Genomic DNA, 15116 nt, shown 5'->3' with positions numbered 1-15116 from the left:
CTTTACAGCCTAGGAGACTGAGGCCCAGAAAAGTCCTTTCTGCCCAGGGTCACACAGGGACTCAGTGCAAGGTTCGGGCCTCAGGTCTACACTGAGGGCCTAGTCAGGGCCACATCCCAGGTTGCCTTCCAGTGCCTGCCCCCACCTGCTCTTGACCCTCTCCAGAGGGGCTAACTGGGGCACCAGTGAGAGAAATCCAGGCACCTGAGGGTGGAGGACCTCAGAGCATGGCTGGGGCAGGGCAGAGGGTCTGCCCAGGAGTGACATGGCCACCTTCTCTGGAGTCACCGCCTCCACCTCCAGGCTGTGACCCGAGGTGAGAGATGAGGGCAAGGGGCATGACCACTTGCCAGGACCTCAACCAGGCTCAAGACACAGCCTGGGAACCCAAGGGGAAGAGCTGCCCCTCAGAAGGGGCTGGGCAAGGGGTCAGGGCAGGCCAGGGACGTGGTCCGCGGGCAGGATGGGCATGACGATGGCAGTAACACGATGAGGGCGCCGAACAGACGGCTTTCTGCGCCAATGAACAAGGGTCTCAAGAGGGAGGGTAGCTGTGCCTGGCCACGACCTCTGGTCTTGGGCTTTCCAGGCCAGAAGCTGTTCTGAGCTTCTCAGGCCAAGTTGTAGCCTGGAACCCCCCCCCGAAAGTTGGAAGCTGGGCACAGACATTTGGAACATGCAGAAGGAGGGAAGGCAGGCAAGACCTAGCCATGGGCAGGCATGCGTGGCATGCTGACGGGTCATGCAGCTGGTGGGCAGGGGCACCCCTACAGACAGTGCTGGAGAAGGCAGGCAGCGAGGCTAAGGAACCAAAAGGCGGCACCGAGAGTGCGTGCGGGTCTCCGAGGACCCTTGCTGGGGAGCCAGGGCATGCAAAGGACCCATGCTGTCACATCAGGAGCACCTCCACCATAGGTTCCAGACTCTGCTGCTCAGACAGCCTAAACCACAGAATCAGAGCTGGAAGGGACCGCAGAAACCACCTGGTCCCATCTCTGACCTCACTGTACAGGGGTCAAGCTGCAGCCCAGAGACTAGACACCCAACAAATCATCAGGTCCTGTTGGTGCGTGGCTAAAGTATCTTTCAAACCCACTAAATTTCTTTCCAGACCCAGAGGCCACTGCCCCCACCAGTCTCGGCCACGGCGGCTTCCTCCAGGCCCCTCCACAAACAGCACAGTTCTGCTCACATTACTTCTCTGTTAAAACACCTGCATGGTTCCTCAGGCCACATGACCAGACCCCACCTCACTCAGCTCCTGCCCCAACTCTGTCCACACCACCTCACTCCGAGACCTCTAGACAGAACCCCCAAGAAAGCCACGTGTGACTGGCATCATGGGCTGAGTCTACTTCCCTCTGTGTCCCCAGGCTCACTTGGGATCTCAATGTGTCTCATGGACATCTAGTGTTCTGCCTTCTAGAATTGGCCTCCTCATCTTCTTTAGGGGAACTGCCTCTCCTCCCATTCTTGCTACACGGGGCATGTGACCCAGATCGGGTTAGCGAGATATATAGCCTTTGGACTTCTGCAAAAACTATTAGAACAGCTTTCTTTCTGTACTGCCATGGCTACTCTTAGAGGGACTGGGGACCACCTTTTGTAACACTTGGAAGAACACACTTGAGAACAAAGAAGTCAACTGAGGAGAACAGAGCTAAGAGACACACCAGAGCCTGACCAGACTGTTTAAATATCTGGATCCAGCCCTGCCTGACACCAAATCTACCTCTACATATTTGAGTTTGGTTAAGACAAGAATCTCCTTGTTTTGCTTAAGCCAATTAAGTAGGTTTCTGTCACTTGTCCCAAAGCTGGGAGTCCACATGGAACAATGACAACATGTCACAGGTAGAGAGTTCTGCATGGCAGAGAATAGTTGGATCCTGGGCACAGCTGGCAGGAGGGACCCACAAGAGCGCCCTTTGAGCACTCACTCCCTCGAATGATACCAGAGTGAGACTGGGATGCACAGAGAGAAGCACTGCCCAGCCTGGTGCTGTGGGCCCTCCCTGAGCTCCGGGGTTGGGCCTGGGGGGCTGGCAGTGGGAGGAGAGGTACGGGCAGGCAGGTCTATTTGCAGACCAGGCCCAGGCTTGCCGACGAAGGAAGGGGTCCAGCACAGTCCTGGCTTGGGCGGACAGGCACAGGGACAGGCAGTCTTAACTGATCAGGTCTTTATTCTCAGCCCATGTCCTCCTCATTCATGGGCACCGAAAGAAGCTCGGGGAAGGGAAACCACTCTTGAATATCTATTACTGAAGGCTGAAGGCTTCCTTGCTAGAGATGCTATCACCTCCCAATTACAGACAAGAGAACCGACTTAAGACTGATCCTTCTAAGTGCCATGCCCAAATTTACGTATTACCAGGAGATCGTCTGTGTGATGAAAAGCTCACACCCTTTTGAGCCCTGGCTGATAAGTCTTAAAAAAGACAACTGGGAGGCTCTAGGGAGAAGCTTCTGGACAGCCAGGGCTGGCAGAAGATATTCTCCAGTTGGCAGAAGGATGGGATTTGGATGGGGCACCTGGGTGGCTCAGTCGTTTGGGTGTCCGACTTCAGCTCAGGTCATGATCTCACGGCTTGTGAATTTGAGCCCCGTGTCAGGCTCTGTGCTGACAGCTCAGAGCCTGGAGCCTGCTTTGGATTCCATGTCTCTCTCTCTCTCTCTCTGCCCCGTTCCCCCTCACACTCTGTCTCTCTCAAGAATAAACAAACAAACATACAAAAGAAGGATGGGACTTGGAAAGCCTGTGCCAGGGGACACCATGGCTGCAAGCTTGACCCTGGTCAGTGGTGGGATCTTGGGGCCTGATTAGTCCCAGGACATAAAAACAAAGAGCCCCAGGGAAAGGACGTAGGTCCTTGGCCAATAAACCTTGGGTCCCGACCTAAGCAGTATAGAAAGCAGTGTAGAAAGTACAGGACTGTACTCCAAATAGTCCTGGGAGGACAAGGTCTTCTGTTCCACTGTCAGGAAGTGGAGGCCCTTCAGAATAAACGTTGAGAATAGTTTTGTTTTCCCTTGTATTTTTCCTCTCCTACCTACAGGTGGAAGACAGAACACTGCGGGGACTAAGGATGAGGTCAGATGTGACCCTTAGGATCATCCCTAGCACCCGGGCAAGTGTCTCAAGCCCAGAGGCTGCCAGGGATGCACCTTTGACTTTGCCGGAGCACCGGGCTTCGGGCACACACAAGGAGCTCTGGAGCGAGACTTCCCAAAGCTCAGGCTCATCTTCACTGCAGTGTGAGGGAGGTTAGGGTATGTCTGCAGAGGGAGGGTGGGGGCAAGAGAGGTATGAGGTGGCCTCCTGGGATCCCGAGTGCCAGTGGGGCCCTGCACCCTGGACCTGCCTGGACAGCCACCCCCGCCCTAACAGCCAGGAGTGGCCGGCGCCTCCCTGCAGCAGCCCCATGGTCACTCCTCCCACCGTCCCAGACACAAGGCCTCCAAAAGGGGCAGAACTTGCCCTGGACTCAGTCTATTGACAGAGCAACAGCAGGGAAGAAAAAAGCCAGAGCCAGGAAAAATGCACTTAGGTCTAATCTTGGGCTCCAACAATGCCGGTCTATTACTGTTCCCCGTGCATCTTTACTGCTGACATTTTATAGACAATTTCCAAAACAGGGCTCTGCCATGTCTGGATTATATTTCAGCTGTAACTTTTAAGTCTAATTATTTGCGCTGACAACCCCCTATAATAGGGCGGTGTGGCGCCCGGAGGCATCAGCATTCAGTGGAGTGACAGCCTAATCGCAGGGGGAGGCAGCCCCGCAATCTGCATTCACTCACAGAAATTTCTCTGATGAAAATAACACAACATTAAGGAGGGGATGAGGGGCAGGATCCACTGTATCAAGATAAAATAACTCTTTAATAAATAACCTTGTGGCTGCCGCAGAGCAGTAATTAAATGCCGGCGCACTCGGCACACAGTTTTAAGTAAAGCTGGAAAAATGTAAGATGTAATTATCAGCGCCAAACAAATTACCAGCCCGGCAAATCCCCCTGGAATATTTAGAAACTCATTTCTGCTTTCCCGTTAAATATTTGTATACGTGCTTATTTTTGGTGGGACCACAGAGGGGGAGACAGAAAAGGGATGTGGGACCAGGATGGTGGGGGAATGGGTGTAGGGGGAGGCGGCTGCAGGCAGGCTGGGCTGTCTGCTGATGACTGCTTTCTGGACGCCCCGGCAGATCCGCCTGGTCAGCGAAATGGTGTAACCGAAATGCCCCAGAGCTCAGGAGCGCATATGGACGGATGCTCAGGGCTGATATCTGAGCTGGGGCCTCAGCCCTCCTCCCGACTGACTCTCTTCTCCCTCACGGAGGAAAGGGGACCAGGTGGCCTGAGTCTGCTCCCTGGGGCTCAGCCTAAAGCCCAGTGGACAGGTGAGTCTCCTCTGACCACTGAGATCATGTGACACAGGAATGAGTGCCAGCCTCTGCTGCTGGCCCCAAGGCTAGCAGTAGAGGTCTGGCCCTGAGGGCGGGGCTGAGAACAGAGCCCCATGTGAGAATGTTCTGGAATGGGCTGGAGCAGGGTCTCTGCGGAGCCCTTCCCAACCTGTGGCTGGGCCGGGGCCTCTTCTGGCTCCCACGTGGGCCTTACCAAGTTGCAGTCAACTGTTCGGTCAGGTGTGAGCTCCCTGAATCTGAATGCTCAGCGCCCAGCACAGGCCTGAGGGAACACCAGAGGGCTGGGAGGGCCTGGGCAAAGGGGCTGGGGCAGGTGGGAAGATCTTCATTCAGCTCTGGTTGGAAAGGGGGAAAAGACAAGAGTGTAGATTTCCTTCGGCCCAAGATGATGCCACCCACCTGTGCCATGGACACCAAACTTCACGAGGCCCATCGGGGCTTGGTGGGAACCTCAAGGTCAGGGCAGACCCGCAGGACTTTGTGGGGTGAGCTCATTCTACATTAGCCTTTTCCCTTCGTCTTTCCAGTGGCTGCAGCTGAGCTCAGGCAAAGGTGGAGTTTAGGTGATACGGTTGTGGAGAAAGGCCCCACAGGCACACGTAAGGCTCTACTGCTCTCAGCTCCCCCAACCACTCCTGAGCCCCACCTGGAACAGAGAGCTGGCCTGGCCCAGGCACAAAGGGGGCACAGTTTCGTGTCATGCACCATGCCTGCCTGACCGCCCCAGCAGGGGAGCCCAGCTAAGGGGACATGCAGCACGTGGCACATCAGGGACCCAAGCGGCACAAACATGCAGGGCAGGGGGCCAGCCCGCCCACCCCTGGTCCTGCCGGCCTGCCGGCCCAAACAGCAGAGAGCGGAGCCCGACTGGCGGGCAGGCCTGGCTGGGGCGAGCCTGAGGGAGCTGACCGAGCCCTCTGGGCCGTACTGACGGGAGCATCCCATCGACGGGCGAACTGCAGATGGATAAGAAGTGAAAAGGACCAACCTTCTCGCTGATCTGAGAGATGAGAGTTTGGGTTGATGGCAGAGTGCGATGAGGATGAGGAGGGAATAAAAAAAAGACAAGGAGAAACACAGAGAGAGTAAAAACAGGCCAACCTTCAACTGCCCACACAGCACGGAAACAAGACAAGACTCTTGTGCCCCACGCACACGCACGTGCACGCAGGTGCACGCGGACCACGCCGCTCACGAAAGACTCAGGACTCATGGAGGACATGGTGGACAGGGCTGGGTCCCACTGGCAGGCGCTGGGGCGCCAAGGGTGGAACAGGGCGGGGTGAAAGGGGAGCACAGGCGGGTCCCCATGCCTCACACACACCCCACGGCTCGACAGACCCAGTGAGCTGGGCTCTGGGGTCGGGGCCCACCCAGCCCACAAACGCACCAAGGCACACGGGCTGCTAGATTCCCACCACCTTCAGGAAGCCCCACACTGCACAGCACCAGCTTGGGGAGCTGGTATGGACACCTATGGGGAGAAAGGCTGTAGAGACACTGCCCCGTTGAGACTCAGCTGTGGCCAGCGGCCAGCTCCCTGAAGAGAAGGGGGAAGGTTGGGTGTGGCCACACCCTGGCCCCTGGCAGCTCTGTGTCCTGAGAGCTGGAGGAGAGAAACGCTGTGGATGGAAGGAGAGTGTGAGTCACTCGGAGACAAAGACGTATGGTGACACAGAAAGGCTGGTCCACCCAGCCTGCCTGGGCCCGCTGGACTATGGGTGGAGCTGTGGGCCACCGTGAGCAAAGGCACGTGTAACTGGATGACGCATCCCCAACAGCTATCTCGACAGCAGCAGGGGTCACTGGCCACCAAGCACTTCCCATGTGCCTGCCACTGTGCCGGGAGCTTCACACATGCTGTCCCATTAAATGCAGCGGCTGCAGGGGCTCAGACAGAGAGCAGAGCCCTGAGAGTTTAGAGGACAGAGGAGATGCGAGGCACCGAAAACAAATCCAAGGAGATGTGGCCTCGAGCCCAGTGGACACGGCGGGAGAAGAGAGATGGAGGGAGGTGAATGCTGGCAGGGAGGCCGTCTATCTACTGTAGTGGTTCCCAGCAGGTAGGGTCCCCCCAGGCGACACTGGGCAAGGTCTGGAGAAGTTGTGGATTGTCATGGCTAGGGGGTACTGCTGGCATCTAGGGGGCCAGAGGTGCTGCTAGACATCATACAATGTCCAGGATAGCCCCACATAACTGAGTCACGCAGCTGCAAGTATCGACTATGCTGAGGTTGAGAAACCTGGGCTAGAGTCCACACCAACCCGGATGCCGAGGCTCCCGACAGCTGGAGCCCACTGGCCTGGAGGGGCCCCAGGTGCCTGCGCTGGAAGGAGACCTCACAGCCGCTCTGCTGGCAGCAGGCAGGCACTGGGGGATTTCTCCATGGGCGGCGCACTCGCAAGCAGGGTTCAGGATAGAGCTGGTGGCCAGCACAGGAGAGGCAGTCTCAGAGGAGCTGGGGCTGATGGGCCCTCTGCACTGCTGGGGGTGGAAAGCAGGGGCTTTGCCAGGACAAAGATGAGGAGCAGTGGGGACATGGGAAGCAAAAGTCCTAGGAGCAGGTTTTCCAGGTGTCTACAAGTCTCATTACAAGTCCTGGGGCTACAGGGCAAATTGCTGTTGACCAAACAGGGCAGGTACAGGTTCAGGTGGGGCCTGGGTATAAGTCAGGTCTTGGGGACAGAAACTTAGGGCTGAACCTTACATATCAGGGCCCACAGGAACATGTGTGTGAGGGAGGAAAAGACAGAGCCAGGCTGGACGGCCTGCGTTAGGGTCCCTGGCAAGTGGGGCTGAACTAAAGAAACTCCCACACTCCCTGCCCCAAAGACTTTGTGGGTATTGGTCAGAAAGGTGATTTAGGAAGACTTGGTGGGAAGGGGGGATGGACCATGGCAGGGTCCTGCCTGAGGACCTTGTGTGGCTGGAGGTAAGAGTTCCCTGGTTAGTGCCCGGCTGGCAGCTACGGTGGCTGAGCTCTCCTCATCTCCAAAGAGACCCACCGCCTCGCCTCAGGGATGAGGCCAGTGTGACAGTGACTTCAGGGACTACCACCCAGTCAAGATAACAATGCAGGGTCTATCACCTATGTCTGGGCCTTTTCCTGCTTCAGTAGGACCTCCTGCAGATCTGCTCTAGGAAATGTGCCCATAGGACCAGCCCATACCCAGGCAGCAAGGGTTTCTCAGTGGCTCTGCCGGGCCTCTCCTCTCCCTGATGCAGCCACTCTGGACCCGATGATCTTTTGGAAGAAGTGTTCAGTCAGGACCGCAGAGCACTTGGAATGGACAGTCCAGGTGGGAGGAGGCACCTAGGGCTGTTCCAGCTGCTCCTCTCTAGGAGGGGACTTGTCAGACCCCTTGTGTGCCAGTCAGAAGCTCTGGCTGCAGCCGTGTGGGGAAGGGCTGTGCACCTCACAACTCCACTCTCTTGGCCTTGTGGGTGGCTCTCAGGCGCCTGGCCTCTCTGCTCTGATGATGTTCTTTAAGATAGGTCCTGGGTCCACTTAGGCGTGCCTTGATGAGGACACCTGACAAGGGGGCTGAGTGGGAACCTCCCACCCCACACCCCCAACTCTGATGAAGATAGTTCCATGGTCTCTGAAGCACAATTTGCCTGTCACCCAGTGGGCTGGCAGGCTGGGCCTCTTGGGAACCTGTGCCCTAACACAGAGCAGCTCCTCCATAACTATATGGTTGAAGGCCTGATTTTCCCTGCCCTGTCTATGTGGCCCCAAAGAGTGGGACAGGCCATTGACAGGGCCTGGGCAGACAGGCAGATGACCCCCTCAAGAAGCGGCCCTAAGCACTTAGCATGATGAAGTCATCGCTGCAAGGAAGCCGTGTCCACTTTCCTTTTCAAATCCCCTGAGTAGAGACAGTTTCACTTGTAATGATGTCCATCTGTGCGGGAGGGCTAAGTGAGGGGATGTGGGAGGAGAAGCAGGGTCCCTGCTGGGCACTGTGCACACCAGACCCTGGGTGTCCTCAAGAAGGACCAGGTGGCCAGCTTTGGTCACCCTTGGGCTGTGAGCAGAGCAGACACTGGACACTCCAAAACAGTCCCCAAGCTCTCTCTGCTGGGTATCTGGACTTGTGAAAATGCACGATCCATTAAGTCCCAGCAAGGAACACCTGAAACACAGTAGGTGCTCACCTACAGGGGCTCACAACTACCTCAGACTGACACTCTCTACAAGAGTCCTGGCTGGTGACAGAGCACAGCCGGCTCTTCCTCCAGGAAGGCCCTGGGCAGACCTGGCCTCCAGAGGGGCAGGTTCACCTGGCCTGGAGGTCCCCCCGCCCCCCCTCGCCTCCCGCCGGCTGGGGTAGGCAGGACAGACTCGAGGAATACTGGGCCGGTATGCCCATGTTTACACACAATCATGTATGCTCGCCTGTGCACACACACACACACACACACACACACACACACACACACACTGACAGTGAGAAGTCTGCTTGGAAGGCTCGAGACTCCCGTGGGGCTCTGGGCCCACGTGGCAGGACCTACAAGAGATACAAATGCTCCCAAGAGCGGCTGCCTCCCAGAGGGCCTGCAGAGAAGGAAGGAAAAATAGCAGTAGACATGGGGAGTCTGCCCAGTGGGAGCACTGTGACGGCTGTTCTTGCTGCGGCAGAAAGATGTAGGAAAGGAGAGACTGGGCCCACGGCAGCCCCCACCGTCCACACCAAGGGCTCCGGACAACGTGCCCAGCAGGGCCAGTTCAGCTCCGCAGAGACAGGGCTGGGCTCTGCCTGCATCCTTACCTCGCACATACAGGTTGGCGGGGGCCGAGTAGCGTGTGCCTTTAGAGTTGGTCGCCACACACTCGTACTTGCCTTGGTCCGACTCCTCACTGCTCTCAATCTGCAAGGCACCTGTGGGGACACAGCGACAGAGGTCAGGCCTAGAACACGGGGAGGGGGCTTGTGTTGATGAGATGTTGCAAAAATCGGGGCCACGCCTGGGCACCAGTGTTGCTTCCAGGAAGCTCTGCCTGATGAGCCCACTGGCCTCCCGGCTGGAAGCAAGGGTCACACTCTGGAACACAATCCTGCTTGTCCTGCCCTGCAGTCTAGTAGGGCCTGTGGGCTGGGCCAGGGGCTCCATCACACCCCCTACCGCCCTGGAGTGTCCAGCATTACAGCCCGTTTGCCAGGGAGCATCCCCATTAGTGCTCCCAGACCTACCGGGCCTGCCAGGCAACGCGGAGCCAGGCATAGGTGGGAGCAGCCTGTATACCTGGGGGCCTGGGAGCTGCAAGCATGCAACGGCTCTCACTGGGCAAGAGCCTGAGAATCCGCTGCCCGTCAGAAGTCCGCGGGAAGGAAGGGGCTTGCTCTGGGGGCCTGGTGCCCTGCTCGCAGCACCCATCCTCTCCTCCCACCCCATCCCCACCCCACTGGCCCCACCCATTCCGGCTCCTCTCCTCAGCCTGGTCCTGCTAAAGTGCTTCGACCCACCACGGCTGCTGCATAATTCAGGAGGCTAATGGAGGCTGTAGCTCCCACTCGGGCCAGTGCCCTGAGGGGCTGCTCCGGCCGCAGACGGACAGACAGGAGCCAGGATTCGGGGGGGAGGGGGGGAGAGGCGGGCAGCTGAAAAGGACCCTCACAGAGGTCCAGTTGTGGCAGGTACAGGTAGGGGAGCCCAAGGCAGGGGGCAGGTGGCAGGTGTAACCACTTGACTTGGCCACCCCCCAGCTCTGGCAGTAAACACTGGAAAAACACCGTTCATGAGCGCACACCAGAAAGCTGTCTGTGACAGTAACACCCCAAGGCACAGGCAACACCCCCTCCCTGGAACAAACCGACAGACAATCAAACCCACACAGGACAGCCCAACGGACACTTAACCCCATAGCACACAGCCTGACAGAAAACCGCCGCCTGCATGGAACAGCCAGGGTGACCCTGACAGCCCCACCCTTCCCAGGGGAGGCTGGTTGATGGTCACCACACCCACACAGGACACAGACAGAACCTGCGGGACCCCACCTGACTGGACTGGTCAGGGGCCACAGGAAGAGTTCCACATCACACTCTAGTGGCCCAGCCCCCAGGGGAGGACCCCCACGGGTCCTGGCTGCGGCCTCTTCACTGCCTGACACCCCTCCCCCACCACCCAGGCCCAGGGCAGCAGGAGGGGCCCTGAATATGCAGGGGGCTGGGCGCTGGAGGTGGGGGAAGAGCCTGCGAAGGCTCAACCCCGATGCAGGACAAAGGGCTGGCCTGCTCCCTGGTCCTAGCCTCAGCCCTCCCCACTGGGCGTCAGGCAGCACGAGCATGAGGGCCCAGCGCACGTGCCAAATACCCATCTCCTCCAAGAACAGCCCTGTCGGGCACTCAACAGGTCATGTGTATGGGATGGATGGACGTTGTTACAGAAAATGTTCATTTGAGCAGGTGGGGTCAGCCCCTGGCTAGTGGTGGGGTGGGGGTGGGGGTGCTGCACTGGGTCGGCTCAGCTGGGGAGGGAGGGGAGACACAGTGGCTGGTGCCACAGGCAGGGACAAGAAGTAGTGCCTGGGTGGGACCCCTGCTGGGGGAGGAGGCTCCCCTCCCCCCCCTCCCCCCCCCATGCCGTGCTGAGAAGTAGGACTGGTCAGGGGACCCAGTTCAGACCCTGAGCCTATATGCACACAGAAACTCCCAAACCTGGAGTCAACACCAAGCCCCAGCAGCAGGGACATGAAGAACTGGTACAGGCTGACAGGACGGGTGGGGGGTCTGCAGGGTCAGTCCCGTCCTTGGAGGGTGATGGACAAGACGCCCCACAGGGAGGCAGCTGTTCCTCAGCCCAGCTTCTGTCCTGAGACCACCCTGGCCCTGGACTGAGGGGTCTAGAGGTACCCGAGGACGCTGAGAGACGTGTGAAGAGATGAAGTGAATAAAATCAGTGCAGAAGCAACCATTTTACAGCGTGGCTGCTCCAAGCCAGACACCGCCCAGACCCCTGTCTCCTCCTCTAAATCTCATGAGCCCTGAGGTGGGCCCTGGCCCCGATTTAAAGATGAGGAAGCAGACTTCTGAGAGATGGATTGATTTTCTGAAGGTCACACAGGTGAGTCAAACTCTCACCCAGATCTCTGAGTCCAGAGTCTGATTTCTGAAGCCCCAGGCTGCGGGGCTCTGGAAGCAGCCGGGGCTGGCAGGTCATTTGATCTGGTCACAGGAGACCCTGGTTATTCTGTGTTACTGCAGCACCTACACTAAAGTCTTCACTGCATGTTCCTCCTAGCGTGTGCTGAGCTAACGGGATTTACAGGATGGTCCTCACCCTGTCCTAGGGCCAGGAGGTTAAAAGGAAGTCAAGCAGTCATTGAGGGCCCCAAGAAAAAGGAGCTTCTTGGGAGGCGAGGCAAGGCAAGGCAAGGCCTGGTCACGCTGCCCCACTTCCTGGGAAGACTCTCCATCTGTGACCGGGCTTGGGGATCAGCACTTGGCTTCGCTGTGGGAGCTGACAGGGTCCCTTCTGTGGGGTTGGCCTGGAAGGCCCAGGAAGCAGGGCTTGCCATCCCCGAGGCAGGGCTCAGTGGAGTTATTTCTACAGTCCAGACTTGCAATGGATGAGTCCACAGGAGGGAATGACCAAGAGTGGAGGTGTGTGGTGGCCGGTGGTGCTGAGGGGACCGGAGCTGGAGATGAGGAGGCTGGAGAGGTCGGGATGGGCATGGGGGAGGTGACGGACTGGACGGGATGGAGTGGTGGTGACAGCAGTGGCGTGGCGTGGCGTGGCGAGATGCACGGACAGCATTCTTACCTCTGATTGGTGAACCACCTGGCGAGGTAATTTGAATGCAAATAAGATCAGAGAGAAGCATTAGTACAAAAGGAAGGAAAGCCACAAAAAGCCAAACCAGATAAAATAAAACATGAGAAAGGGCCTTAAATACACAGAGAAATCGAGGCCCGAGTTAGGCCGACGCAGGTGACAAGTGCACAGGCACCAGGCTGAGCCAGGCTGAATGCGGGTGAAGCTGTGTCCCCCGGGTCACTGGCACTGCGCTGAGGCGGTGAGGGAGGGTGGGGCCGGGGATATCGGGGCTGGAGGTGATGGGACTCAGGAAGGTGGAATCAGGGCTCCTGCAGACCCAGCTGGCTGAAGCCAATGAGGGGAAAAGTGAATAAAAGTAGTAGCAACCCCACTCCTTAAGGGCACCTAAATTTCATAGGTGGGTAAGATTTCAAAACAAAGCACTTACCAAAAGCAACCAAGGAGGTTAAGCACACAGAAAGGGCTAAAGGGAGGGCCTGCCACAGGCCACCACCACCAGGCCAGGTTTCCCTCAAGCAAAGCAGACATACCAGCCAAGCCCCACCATGGGACTCAGGGTGAACTTACACCCCAGTAGCAAACGCCTTCTACAGCCCACTCGACCCTGCTCAAAAGCGAGTAACTACTGAGTTTACCCCCAACCTGACTGGTGAGAGCCAGAGGCCGGTGTCCCCTCCCTGCCTGTTCAGTGCTTCAAGCCCAGAGGGCCAGACGCACACCTCCAAATGCCTGGTGCAGGGTGGTTACGAGGTCTGAACAGCTGCCTTCCCAGCAGGTGCCTCCTCTGAGGCTGTGTTCGGGCCCCATCTTCTACCTCCGCCTCATCCAGAGGAGTGAGGAGCCTCCGGGCGAGCCTGGGCCCAGGGCTGTCCACCCTGACCCTCTCTGCCCATTGCTACGGGAGGGAAATATGCCAAAAGACAAATCAAACACCGATTACTCTCTCATTAAACTCGATGACAACTGCCTAGGAGGAATTATCCATGTTCACACGGGAAAGATGAAACAAGCTGAGGAACAGTAAGTGACTTGCCCAAAGCCCAAGGTCACATGGCCTATAAGTGAGGTCGCAGGAACTAATCACGTCTGGTGCACAGCCTCCCCACTGCAGATACAGAGGCTGGAGGGGAGGTAAAGGCAGCTGCTGGGACCTGGGCTGGGGGTGTGAGGGGCTGCAGAGAGACTGGGAAGAACCATCATCACAGTGATCCTCCAGGCATGGTCCAGGGGACCTTTAGTGGCCCTGAGACCCTTTCAGAGGGTCCACAAGGTCAAAACAATTTTCATGATACTAAGAAGTTATTTGCATTTTTCACTTTTGTTGTCTTGTGAATATAGAGTGGAGTTTTCCAGAAGCTCCGTGAAGTGTGATACTGCAACAGAGCAAATGTGGAAGCAGATGTGAGAATCCAGTGACCATCTTTGATCAAGCCCCAAATTAAAGAGATTTGTTAAAGTGTAAAACAATGCCACTATCCTCGTGAAATGTTTGCTTGAGGAAACATAATTATTTTTCACGAAAACATATTATTTAACATATAATGGTTTTTTTAAAAATCATTTTAAAGTTTAAATATTTAAAACCTTTTCAGTCTTAATATGTAATATGGTAAATGCTGACAGGAAAAACCTCCAGAAACGAAAGCTCCTTGAGATTCTCTAATATTTACAATCGGAGGTGCTAAGACGAAAAAGTCAACAGCCACTGATCTACTTCTACAGTGCTTGCTGGACATGGCAGAGGGTGGCTGTGTAAATGGCCCAGGACTCGGACCCCTAGCTTCTGGCCTCTGCTCTCCCCAAACCTAACCTGCTGTGTGACGAGTCTCTGGACCTCTCAGAAGAGTCATTTCTCTACCAAACTGAAAGAAGAATTTGCCTTACCATTTCACAAGGTGGGTGTGGGAGACTGGCAGGGACCCAGGAGTCTGCATTGCTCCCGAGAGGTGCCAGTGTGCTGAGGCCAAAGGGAAATCATGACCATGCACCGCCAGTGTGCCCGCCTGACAGACCCAGACCCTGATGGGTGAAGAGGGTTGGGGGGCAGGCTCTTCTGGTCAGAGCTGGGCCAGCCAGCAGAGTAGGGGACTGCAGGCGTCAGGCCCACCCTGAAGCCTGCTCCGCCCTTGGCTCTGGGTCCTATCTGCCAGAGCCGGTGGGCCTCCGTCTGCAGCCAGATGCTGGCATCTCTGCTCAGGCCCTAGTCTCAGCTCAGGTTTCAGAGGGTGTGGAAGGAGGCTGTGCTCTGGGTGAGAACGTAGCTGTGTGGATCAGGTTGTCCTCGACGGTGATGAGATGGCGGCTTGCACATTCAGGCCACTGAGCAGAGCACGGGAGGTCTCCTTGGCGCCCTGTCCAGGCTTGGCAGAGCGTGTGGGCCACCAGCTCCTTTCAGGACCCGGCAGTGGCTCTGAACCCCACTTGGAGACTGGCCCCTGCTAGCTGCTCCAGTGACACCATCTGCTCCTGACTTGATTTCCATTCTCCCTGAACTTGTCTCCATTCCTCCTGGGTCCACCATGGGCCTCGAGTTCAAATTCCCAACAGGCTCCTATGTCAGCACGTCATGTCACTTCAGTGAGGAAAGCGCCCGTGGAGCAGAGCTCACACGTGAGTAAGGCTCACACCAGCTGCCTTCCTCTCCAGCTCCTGTTCCGGGGCCATGCCCCGTGACATGTGCTGTAGCTCAACCTGCAGGTGCCTGACAAGTTCTGGGGACCGGTCAGGGAGGGCCTGAGCTCTGGAGAGGATGGGGCCGTGGAACTCTGGAGGGCCTGCAGTGTCCAGCCACCCCCCAGGTCCCAGATTTGGTGTATGCGATACTAGAAGGCCTCTGGGTGACTGCACAGGGGGGCTCCCTGGCTCTGGATCTCCACGTGTGACCCCAAGTGACTCCCCTAAGT

General features: G+C 57.2%; 1 protein-coding gene across 7 annotated transcripts in view; it reads right to left on the bottom strand.

The window, feature by feature from the left end:
* Positions 1-15116, bottom strand: part of PTPRF (protein tyrosine phosphatase receptor type F) — an 88053-nt gene that overhangs the window by 32206 nt on the left and 40731 nt on the right. For all 7 annotated transcript variants that reach the window (XM_042996871.1, XM_042996865.1, XM_042996869.1 and 4 more), the window contains one exon: positions 9204-9314. In XM_042996871.1, the coding sequence (XP_042852805.1) occupies positions 9204-9314 (111 nt within the window). The remainder of the gene's footprint in view (positions 1-9203; positions 9315-15116) is intronic.

Source organism: Panthera tigris, chromosome C1 (genome assembly GCF_018350195.1).
Source record: "Panthera tigris isolate Pti1 chromosome C1, P.tigris_Pti1_mat1.1, whole genome shotgun sequence".
Taxonomy (NCBI): Eukaryota; Metazoa; Chordata; class Mammalia; order Carnivora; family Felidae; genus Panthera; species Panthera tigris.
Note: the sequence above shows the minus strand (reverse complement) of the source record. Positions and strands in the feature narration are given on the sequence as shown.